Raw genomic sequence first — 12,474 nt, 5'->3', positions numbered from 1 at the left:
GGTCCAAAAAACAAATTATGCAAAAACAGCGGACGCTGGCATGTTCTCTATTCAGAAATGTAATGAGTGATTTGGTAATCTGAAAGAAAATGTATAATGATATGGGTGAATCATTTTATTTCTCACAACATCCACAATTCCTTTTCTATATCTTGGATTGATGCAAGTGTTATACAGATGATTTTAAATATGTCCATTCCCCCGAATTGTAATTTCTTATCCTATTTTAATGTCTGTTTGTTACACTATATTTGTATTTTACTATTGCATGCATTAAAGTATTGTTTTGTCTCAGGTATGAACAGCAACCTGGCCCCACCCACCCCAGCCAACAGTATCGCCCTACATCCCAAGCAGGGATGATGGCCCCAAACCAGCCTGGCCCCGAGCAGATGTTGGGAGCCCGTTACCCGGGGCAACAGATACCAGGGATGAGGCCGCCTCATGGGGGCCCACAGGATCAGTACCCTGCACAGTCGTACCCAGCACAGGGCCCTGGATACACAGGACCCCGGCCCATGATGAGTCAGGAAGGATACCCCGGGTACAACGGTCAACAGGGCTCCTTTCCTGGGCCCCGCCCGCCTATGGCCAGGGACATGACGGGCGGGATATACCGCACCCCTAACAAACACTACGCAGAGATGCCACCAGGTAAGAACACATTCTCTGGTTTTGTGGTCTGTTAGTGTATATATCGGTCTTATATTATTGACGAAATGTCATTTTGCTGTATTATGAGAAATCTTCAACAAAAACCAGTATTTTAAAGAAAAAACTGACACACTAACATTCAATATTTTGAAGTATGATTGGCTACTCTAAAATATTTAAAGCACGCGTTTGATTGTTTTGAGGTTAGGGTTTTGTTTTGGGTGGGATTTTTTCAAGTTCTTTACTGATCACCAACTTTGAAAAGAGTGGTTTCATATTCAAATGGTTAAATCATTGGCTTCACCTGCCTCAGGCTGGGGTTCGAAATTCCCACATGGGTACAATGTGTGAAGCCCATGTCCCCTTCTGTGATCTTGCTGGAATATTGCTAAAAGTGACATAAAACCATACAGAAACGTGTAATCTTGACCAGATGTCCTTGACATCCTTGAACAGATAAAAAGATTATCAATGCACAGTCTAGTGGACAGTGGCTCGAGTTTTCTTATCAATGTCAAAACTTGTTCGTTCTTCTGAGAAGTGTCTGTAGCTTTAGATATTTGCCAGATAGTTAAGGGGGCCATTTGTTGTCTTTTTTGACAGCGTTTGGCCATTCATCGCCATATACCGAGCGAGGTATGCCTGTCCCCAGTCATGGGGGATACCCTCACGAGGGTATGATTTCACATCATGAAGGTCACATGACTGGTAGGAGCTCAGTAATTGGTTTAAGCTTTTACTAACTTTGACTCTGTCGATTCCCTGGACCAAAGGTCCAAGTGATCATATGCCAAGGCTTGTTGTCCCTGCGTCCATCTTGTTTCTTCCTTTTGTTTCCTGTTTAACTGCTCAATTTCAATGCGAAGTTTTGTGTGGCTTATAAAAGCAATGGTTATTGTGATTGTGTACCGAAATCATGTATCTAATAACATCCAGGACTTTCAAACTGTTTGTATTTCAGTTACGGTTATCATTTTGGATATCCTTGAACCCTAATTTCCCTGAAAGTTAAATATCAAATCAGTACAGAATTAAATTTAATTAGCTATCTGGCAACATTTGTGATTTAAATTCTGACTTTTCATTGTTATATCTGTTTTTATATCCTACTTAAAAGGAGGTAGTATCATAGTTTATCTCGCAAGCAATGACAGATTAACTAAAATAAAGATTTAGAATTTAGTTTTCTTTTTCTTTAGAGTAGTTGTATCTCATGATATGATTTCTTGCTTTGAATCTGTTTCTTCCAGTAGTTATAATTTAACAAGCAATGTATATGTTAGCATTTTGACAACTTAAGTCCTCCAAGATATTTTTATGGATTAAACTTCTTTTTTAATTTCTCTCACGATGTTTCGAGACCATTCCAGGTCCCTTCATCAGGTGAACAGGACCTGGAATGGTCTCGAAACGTCGTGAGAGAAATTAAAAAAGAAGTTTAATCCATAAAAATATCTTGGACATCAATGTACAACTTCTAAATGCCACTGAAAGACAACTTAAGTCCTGCCTTGATATCAAACATGGCAGTTATGTTGGCCATATTGAAAAGATATTTTTATTCATCACTTGTTTCATTATTCTTTACATGTTACTATTATTACCTCCCGATGTTTCTCTCATAAATCAACTTGGCACAGTTAGTCTTGAGCTTGATTTTAATTCACTTTGAATTTAAACGCTTTGTTTGATTTGACATTGCAAATACACACAAATCTTGGTGACCTACAGATCTGATGGCTGATTCATACATTCTGACTTGTTTTGCATTGTGGAAGGGAAATGTATTAAGAAGGTTCAATCAATTAAAATAAATGAAAAAATGTAATATCCTATGAACTGTTTTTGCAGTTTGAATTTTGAAATCCAGTTCATGAAACATAATTTGTTATGTTGTGATGCTATGAGGCACACAAGCTGAATTCATCCATGAAGATATGTGTTAGAACTGATCTGTCAGCAACCAGTGGTTACTGTGAGGGGCGACAGACCATAGAGTGGTCAGACTTCGTGACTCCTTCATTCACGCCGTCGTATCCAAACTGCACACATCATGATGTCACTCACAACATATTCTAGTCCAGACTGGATTATTTATTGACTGCTAGCATATAGCTGAAATATTTCTGTGTGCGACGTTTAACCAAAAACATGGGTTGAATTCAGCTGTTTTTTCTGGAAATTGAAGTCTTCCAACTTAATGCAAAATAATTCAGCAATGTGAAGAAGAATGGGATTGTCCAGTTATGATCAACTGTGGATATGTGGGATGACTACTACCATCTTAATATTTGTCTTAGACGGATAGTTAGATATTATCATTTACTGAGCAAGTCTTGTGGTTTTGACTAACCATTTCGTCTGATATGGTATATCGCATACAAGTGTGTACTAATTGTTACTGACACGTTTGTTTGTCATTTCTAGTTTACTTGTCAGATGTCATCAAAATAGTGGCTTTTACAAACGTTTTTAACTGCAAAATATAGCAAGAAGTATAACAAGGAGTTGGATTTTGAAAATAATTTTTTGAACACTTTCAGCTCACCGTAATTCCATAAATATTGATTAAACTTAAAATTTAATGTTAAAAATGTATGTATTTAAACTTTAAACAAGTTAAATAGATGTATATGAAGAATTTAAAAATATAATCGATTAGATTTTGATTATTTCTAGACACAACAACAAATACTTCAATGCAGTTTGGCAATGTATCCATAACACCATTGTGTAATATTTCAGATCCTCGACGAGGTGACGTTGGACAGTGGTCTCCAATGGCTTCAAGGTACCCCTCCCAACAAGGCCCAAACTACATGCCTCACGCTATGGGAGGCATGCCTCCGGTCGCACCAGGCACACCACCAATGGGGCCATACAGCAGGGCTGGACCCCGAGGATCTCCACACGCCAGAGAAAACAAACCATACATGACCAAGGCACAGGTAAAAACTTCCTACATAGCAGCCATTGGTAGAACCACATAGTCTTCATGTCCACATCAACTATATTCTAATTGGGAAAGCAGTAATTTGTTTATGCAATGATTTTAGTTTTGAAGTGGGTATGGAAATGAAGATGCTCTTGTGTTGAAGCAATTAAAGATGTTAAAAGAAGTAGATGTGTGCTGTTTGTGCTAAGCATGGGGTGTTGCCAACAGCCTTCAATTTGAAACGTGTCTTGTGACTCCCACATCAGAGACTCTGACACTCAGTTTCACTTTCAAATCGAGGAAAGTATTTCAGATTTAAATTTAAACAACCATTGAACACTTGCTTTTGTCGTAGCTTGCCCCATTTTTTACTTTTATGTGTTAATTTGATTTAAAGTTTAGCCACTCTTGAGCTTTTGTGCTAATAGACATTCTGATTTTGCATGCAGCTTTATAGTGCTAGTTGTAGAAATGTAGCTTCTCAATCTTTCTCAATATTAACAAATTTTCTTGACATACTCGTCATATGCTGGTTTCTAGGTACCAGAAGGCATACAGCAACATTATCAGACAAAGCTAAGACAGTTGTTTCGTTGGGCCAGATTTGGGGTGAAAAATTAGATATGAAAGCAAAACACCTTGTAATGTGTATGAAACACTAGAAAATAATTGACTCTGCATGCACTTTTATAATCGCAATGAAAGTTACAGAACACACTTTTCACATGAATGAGTATTATTTGATGTTTCCAGTGAGTAGCCATTAACAGGTGAACGATGCTCTGTAGTGGAATATAGGATGCCAGTTGTTTTCTTTCTCAAAAGCAGCTTTCACCAGATGGCTGACGATGAGCCTTAAGGTAATGGGACACAGCTTCTTTGTGTTGCTGCTTTGCAGCGGCCTTCTCCGCGTAATCCAACACACGAGGTAGCTCGTGCCCGAGGGTCAGCTCGCTTGTCGGTCAGCACCAAGGTCGGCACATGTGACAAATATGGCTACTGCATATATCCCAGGAACTGTCCCACCTGTCCTCTGTCTCTCTCCCCAGCTTATGTTAATACTGTGTAGTTCAGTAATAGCTTTTTAGATGTCTATATGTGGTCACCTGACAAAACATTGGGGTTCATTGTAAGTGTAACGAAAGTTCTGAATCAAAAAAGCCATCCTGAAATATTTGGAAATCTACCTTTCTTTTCTTTTCAATGATTGGCTGAACACAAGCTTAAACAGTGTTTTTTTTCTTTCTTGCTTCTTTCTTTTTATTTTAGTGTTTTAAGAAATTAAATTACATTTTGTTAGCTAAAAACTGCAAGCTTTTGAATGTTGATTTTTGCAGCTTTGAATGGGATTTATTTGAAAACAAAAACTAGATACCCATTTAATTTCCTTTTGGTACAAAACTATTTTCGTTTTCACACCACATCACAGATGTTTATGAGTATTTTGTCTGTTCAGATGATGAAACTGTTGCTTCATTACAATTGGAAGTGAATTAAAACATTCCTCCGAAAATTATTTTTCATGTACTAATTGTTTCATGAGGAGTTAACTGAGTTTTGTGATGGTGTCAGGGAATTGTGATGTTGGCAAGATGATCAGTGAGGTGTTACAAGAGGAAGCCCAATGTTTTGTAGTGGGTACCCATGCTAGCTTGGTTCTCGTGTGTTGAGCTACAGCTCTGTTACACTCTGCTGATTCTTTTGCAGCAGAAGCCGGGTACTCTGTTTCCAAATGCTCAGTTCCCTCCTAAGAAGGAGATAGTGTTCCCCCCATGACAGCGTTGAGGCCACACTACCGCTTCTCAATAAGAGGCGACGTCTGTCCAGCAAAGATATAGGTCGGTAACACCTGACTACGTTCGTCTGTACGTCCGTCTCTCGTTCGTACTTTCGTGCGTGTCAATCCTTCAATTTGTCCAAGTATTTGTAAAGATTTTTAAAAATCTCCGAACTCCGAGTTCACGACATGTTTTTTACTTAATTGTTCATTGTTTCACGTTTCGTGACTTTTTCGTCTGTAAACATGGAGGTGGTGACCGCTGACCTTTATGTCATATCAACCAAAATAATGGACTTCGGAATTTGAATATTTTGTGAGGCTGCGTCTAGTAAGTGGTACCTAGTACCAATGAGAACCAGAAAATTGCTTTGTGCTGCAAAGGAAAAGCAAATTTAGGTTTACAGCTTGTGTTTTTGGCAATATTTTATTTATTTTGTTTATACATGATTTTTTTCATCATTACATAAATAGACTGTGCTGATTTATTTTTTTTGGTCTAAACAATTGGGCTTCAAGAAAATGGCATAGTGCTTATCATGTCCGAAGCCCATTACCTTGTACATTCAGGTAGCCACTCCATTTAACGTAGATATCCTCTTCATTTTCAAATCATTGTGTTACCCCTTTATATGTTCTATAATTATCTCGATATTCTGTAGATCCTATGGTAGTTAATGTTTGTCCCCACGACTAATGCTGTTTACTCACGACGCTTCTCTTTCTCATCAACAGGATCCTTGGAAGCCTGGAGATTAATGATGGCTCTGAAATCAGGTTTGCTGGCGGAGAGCACATGGGCTCTGGACACTCTCAACGTTCTGTTATTTGATGACAGCACTGTAGCTTATTTTAACCTTGTACATCTGCCTGGCTTACTTGAAGTGTTAATAGAACATTTCCGCAAGTGTTTGATGGAGATATTTGGCATATTTGAAGATTCCGATCTTGGGTATGATCACAAGCTGGAAAAGTGTGCAGAAGTTGAGTCAGACTGTGAGGATGATGGTCCTGATCCCGATAACCTTAAAAATATTCATGTTACGTGGAATGGCAAGACTGTCAAGGTTGAGGAGGACTCCCCTGAAAGTTGGGTGGCTGATAGAAAGAAATGGGACGTGTATAGTGGTTATAGTGGCAGGCGGAATCATTGGCAGCTAGGGGGCGGGGACCTCACTCATCACATTGTTACACATATGGAAAGTGGCAAGACACATGAAATGTTTACCAGGTTATTTTCCAACAGGAAAAGGACTAGAGAAGAACGTGATAGCATAGTTAATGGCCCTGTGAGTGACCACGGTGAGAACGTTGAGAGTGAGGAGGTGGCAGAAAAGTTAGACAAGCCATGTTTGGATACGTCAGAGGAGTGTGTGTCGCACGAGGAAACAATCTCAATTAAAGTTGATCATTCTGCTGTGTGTGACAAGACGAAAATTAGAAACAATTTCATCAAATCTGTGCACATGAAGACTGAGCCTCGTGACTCAGGTCTTGACAGTGTAGACTCAAACGATTCATCATCAAATGAGGCAGCGGTGAAGGAAAAAGCTGCTGCAGAAAAGTGTGCTGAGGAGTGCAAGGATTCAGAGAAGTGTGTGAATCATATAGACAAGTGTGAAAATTCATCTGATTCAGATCAGGAAGCTCCATGCCTCACAAAGGAGGAACCATTTGATCTGAACTCAAAGCCTGAAGTGGAAAAGAACACAGTAAAGGAAGAAAACGGGAAAGAAGAAATAACAAAAATGGAGACTGATGACGTTTCGAAAGAAGCTCCTGAAACAAAGGTTGAATCTGACGTAACACAAGACGAGGATACCCAAACAGAACCTTCATCAGAGACCAAGCCAGTGGATTCCAAGACAGGAGTTCTGAATTCCAGCATCTCGAGTCGAGATGATTTGGCAGAGATCAGTCTGTCTGAGCAGTCTCTGTTGAATTTGTCCCACCAGGAGAGTGAGCTGGAGGAGGAGGCGTACCACCGGGACGAACCACCACTGTGCCTGTCCACAGAAGCCCAGGAGGAGCTGGGACGGCGCTGTGTCTGCATCTCCAACATCTTGCGCAGCCTCTCCTGCATTCCGGGCAATGACGTGGAGATGTCGAAACATGCCGCACTGATGAAGGTGATGGGGAGGTTGCTGCTGCTTCATCACAAACACCTACCTCGCTCAAAGTGTCATCGGAAACTGGTAGAGAAGGATGTGGACACAGACATCACCGAGCCAGACTTGATGGGAGACATATGTGAAGGCAATGGGGAATGGTTCTGGAGCTACTTAGATGCTCTGCGTGAGAATACATTAGTGATATTTGCCAACATCTGTGGACATCTAAACTTATCGGCCTACTCTGAGAAAATCTGCTTCCCTATTCTGGACGGACTTTTGCACTGGGCAGTGTGTCCGTCATCGTGTGCTAGAGACCCCCTGCCTAGCATGTCCCCCCAGTCCGTCCTCTCACCTCAGCGACTCGTGCTCGAAGCTTTGTGCAAATTGTGCATACATGACTATAATGTAGATTTACTGTTGGCAACTCCTCCTTTTGAACGGATTGTGGACCTGTTTTCAAATTTGTGCAAATTGGTTTCAAATAGGAAGGACCAAGTTCCACGGGAATTTGCTCTAGTTCTCTTATCAGAGTTAGTTCAAGGTGACAGTAACGCTGCTCGGGCCATTGCTCTACAACACCCCTGTATATCATTACTTGTAGACTTTCTGGAAACAGCTGAACAGAATGCATTGCAGGTGGCAAATACCCAGGGCATAGGAGCTCTTCAGAACAACCCGGAGGTTATGGGTACTAGTCTTGACATGTTACGGAGGGCTGCCACCATCCTCTTGTGCTTAGCTAGAATTGAGGAAAATCGCAAGCTGTTTGTTCATCATCAAAGTAGGTTGTTAGCCTTAGTCATGTCGCAGATTCTGGATCAGAGTGTTGCTCAGATTCTGTCAGACGTTCTGTTTGAATGTTCCCTGTTTTCATAGTGAACAGAAGATTGCATCACGTGAAAGTGGATCCACACAGACAATTTCATGTTACTCTTAACTTTTCTAAAGTTTTTAAGAAACTTTAATTGGAATTCTAGAATGGATATATATCAAATAATTTTTACAAGAAAATTGAAATTTGAAAATAACTGAATCTGATTCTACTGCCATTGGTAGGTATGTTAACGTTGCACAGCTTCCTATGCCTGCCAAGGCTTCTGTTGTAATGCTTGTGCTGTTTAAGCATGGGAAAAACCCTATAAACAGACAATTGCCATATCATAAGCAACACTGACATTTCCCAAACTTACATTGATATCTGTTTTTCACTGCTCATAGAATTGGGTTTCTCATGTACCCTATGTTCAAGATGTATAAAATATTCACTTACATTTGTTTATAGAACATCCGTTTTCATATCATGTTTTCATGCTGTTTCATTGGATGCCTTTGAAGGGAAGCCATGTTTTGATTGGCTCATTTATCATGTTGCTACGGAAACAGAACTGGAGCCATTTTCTCCTGAAATCATTTGACTTCATATTGGTGTCGCGTTCGGACGAATGGACTATTATGTTGTGTTATACCCAGTGAGGAAGCCATATACTCTCTGTATCTCTTCCTGCGTTTTGTACAGTATGTGTAGATACAATTTCATGTCACAATTCTTATTCAAATAAAATTGGTTTTGTGATTGCACCTGGCACCTGTGGCTTGTCCTCATCCCCTGACCAAGAGCTGTTGGGCGTCGACCATCATCACACCTTCACCACTTCGCCAACGCTCATTGGTGCCCAATTGCTGTCAGGTGCTGACAACGTCCTCACGTCACCATGGTTACCTTCATCGGTGCATCCCAACATCAGTCAGTGGTCATCGTGCAAAGGCTTAATAATCCATGTCAGAATTGAGAAATAAATGTATATAGATAACAAAGATAACTCAACTGCCTTGGTCTTGAATAAGCATCAGGAACCTGATAAAAGACTACCCAATATATGGAACCTGATAAAAGACTACCCAATATATACTACTCTGAGAAGTTAAAGAACACCTGATTCCATCATTTTAAGAAATGTTATCTGTTGTGGCGAGACAGATTCGCTATATAGTCATATGAAAGAAATGGGTGTTTTTTAACTTGCTCTTAGTAGTGTATGTTACTTGTAGTGAACTGTGTTTACACATAGGGAATACACAACCCGTGAAGGTCTGGGTTAGAATATTGATCTTCAGCAACCCATGCTTGTGAAGGTCTGGGTTAGAATATTGATCTTCAGCAACCCATGCTTGTCGTAAGAGGTGACTAACGGGATAGGATCGGGTGGTCAGGCTTGTTGACTTGGTTGACACATGTCATCCGTTCCCAATTGCGCAGATCGATGCTCATGCTGTTGATCACTGGATTGTCCGGTCCTGACTCGATTATTCACAGACTGCTGGAATATTGCTGAGTACGGCGTAAAACTGAACTCGCTCAATCACTAAGGGAATACACCTGTCATAGCATCACCATATTGTGTTGGGATAAAACACTTCCACTTAGTTTCTTTGCCATTTTCAAGTAAATGGTATTGACACATAGTTGTAATGAATTAATCCAACGATACTGTCAGATAATAGATTTCTGTATACTAGTACACATGGGGGGAAATGTTATGGGCCACCCTTTAGTTTCATATGTAAATAATATAGTAATAGTCCGTATATGGCGCTCATATCCAGGCACAAGGACTGCTCACGGCGCTACGTACATTACTATACCCGGTCATAGGACACTGTCGTACTTCCATACTTTTTCAACTCCCTGGGGAGTATACAGCCATGCTGTGTGTTAGGCGCAATGAACTAAACACTCAAACTGTCAACACATCACGGGTACCCATTTTACAGCTGGGTGAACTGAGACGATGTGGATCTAAGTATCTTGTCCAAGTACACTACGCAAATGTACCCACCTCGGACCGAACCTAGGTGCCTGCATTACTGCTCCACATACTGCTCCATACTGAATATGGACGTTGACCTGATTTTGGCATGAGAAACAATACCTGCTGGAAATTGTTGATACATAACACTGTTCATCAGCATGATTTTATTAATACAAAGATGCTGTAAACATGTCAATTAAGTTAAAGGGTAGTAGGATGGAACAGATTTTTAAAAAACAACCATTTTGTATGAGTACGTAACTTTGTAAATGTTTAGTCAGAAAATTTATTCTGGATAACGGGGCTTGGGGGTGGGGTAGCCCAGTGGTTAAAGCGTTCGCTCGTCACGCGGAAGAACCGGGTTCGATTCCCCACGTTGGTACCATGTGTGAAGCCCATTTCTGGCGTCCCCTTGCCGTGATATTGCTGGAATATTGCTAAATGCGGCGTAAAACTAAACTCACTCGCACAGTTCTGGATAACATTTCTCAATATGGTTATGTAGAAACGTGGATGCGACATTTTACAAGTGTTTGTGTTGTGTCCAGGCTGTTAGGAGGCTGTAGGCACCTTAAACTGAGTCCACAGTGTCATCATTCCTTATAACACTGCTTCAATTTGGGCACAATGGGGAAGCAATACAGAAACTTATCAAAAAGTTCCACTAGTTTCAAACCAAGCATCCAGTACTGGTAATACACAGCTACAAAGAGAATTTGGTGGATACAAGGGGAGATCTACTTTGTGTATTATACGTGGGTTTTTGCTGATAAATTAACCATAGGTTTGCCAAACTCGGACTGTATTATTAATGGGCCACCAGGAGAATAATCTGATCTTAACACCAAGCATCACCTACATGCTCACTGAACAGTTTACTAAGGACATCACCTTGTTCAGATGGGAATGTCCAACAATATTTATATGTCTAACACTTAAACTTTCCTCTTGGGTTGACCGCCTCCGTGGTGTTGTGGTTAGAGCGTCCGCCCGGAGAGCGGAAGGTCGCGGGTTGATCCCCGACGGCGTCATACCAAAAGACGTTAAAATATGGTACTTGTTGGTCCCTGCCTGGGGCTCGGCATCAATGGGTACAACAAGGACTGGTCGGCTCGGAGTCAGTATAATGTGTCTGAGTGGGGTATCCATGCTTCACTGCGGCATGGTATCTCAGTGGGCTAGCACTATAAAACCAGCTTAAGTCCGCGCTAGTACAAGCAGCCGCACATACACACACATGCATGCACGTCGTCATATGAGCGAAATATTCTCAAGCACGACGTTAAATCCAATTTCACCTCGCCTCTTGGGTTATTTTAGAAACTGAACGCAAGGTTGTATTTAAGGTATCTACTTGACAACATCGAACACTACCTGTAAATTGAAAATAGGTTAATTATGGACGCAGGATGTGACGTTTAGTATCTGCAATTAACATATTTTACACAAATAAAGTTGATAAATTATAGTAAAACATAAGGTGACGACAGATATTTCATTTTCTGAAGCTGCAGTCGACATACCAACTTTTAGACCTGTGACAGACTAGAACAGGACCTCAGGCTCTGAAAGGACAGGCCATGTTTTAATTAACAAATTCAAATGAATGACAAACTGGCATCCGATTTTACTTCAGCTAATGCAATAACACTAATTGCTGGTTACCGGTGCGTGGATGTTGCTACGTATATAGTTACAGCATGTGTTCTTGTCAAACGTGATACTCTTGCTGAGTCCTCTCCTTGTTATAAATACACATTGAGCTTTTATAACCTCATCAAAAATGTTGCTTGAACCATTTTAATTACTTATATTAACAATTAAAGTCATTGATGTGTGACTGTTGCCGACCAGTTTCTCATCACAATAATAAAATACCATCAAAGGGGACGATATTCAGTCTTCTGAAATTTTCATGAATTGAAAGAGAACGTGTATGCTGTGTTGGCCACGTTTAAGGAGCGTTCCCCCATTGAGTGTGGACCCGGGAATACTCGGTGTACTGGTTCAACTTGGCACTGTTCGAATTTTAACAAAGGAAGCAGCATGCGGCACAAACTTCGCTCCATCCAATAAAGAGAAACTCGACAACTGACTGAGGACTTGTGTAGTTTGTTTTTCTTATTTGTTGGTTCAGGCATATTTGGGCTTCAAATTAAGGGTAGGTGATCAATAAAAAAAATT

The 12,474-nt window shown here is 40.5% G+C and overlaps 1 protein-coding gene across 1 annotated transcript in view; it reads left to right on the top strand.

Annotated features, from left to right (window-relative positions):
- LOC124279776 (AT-rich interactive domain-containing protein 1A-like) overlaps positions 1-9,300 on the top strand; it is a 58,435-nt gene extending 49,135 nt beyond the window's left edge. Inside the window, 7 exon segments of the mRNA XM_046715656.1 lie at positions 296-654; positions 1,258-1,362; positions 3,400-3,602; positions 4,488-4,562; positions 5,297-5,362; positions 5,364-5,427; positions 6,102-9,300. Of these exon segments, the coding sequence (XP_046571612.1) occupies positions 296-654; positions 1,258-1,362; positions 3,400-3,602; positions 4,488-4,562; positions 5,297-5,362; positions 5,364-5,427; positions 6,102-8,356 (3,127 nt within the window). The 3' untranslated portion in view covers positions 8,357-9,300.
- Positions 9,301-12,474: the final 3,174 nt, after the last annotated feature.

Source organism: Haliotis rubra, unplaced genomic scaffold (assembly GCF_003918875.1).
Source record: "Haliotis rubra isolate DU_JTF1 unplaced genomic scaffold, ASM391887v1 Scf256, whole genome shotgun sequence".
Taxonomy (NCBI): Eukaryota; Metazoa; Mollusca; class Gastropoda; order Lepetellida; family Haliotidae; genus Haliotis; species Haliotis rubra.
This window is presented reverse-complemented; position numbering and strand designations above follow the sequence as displayed.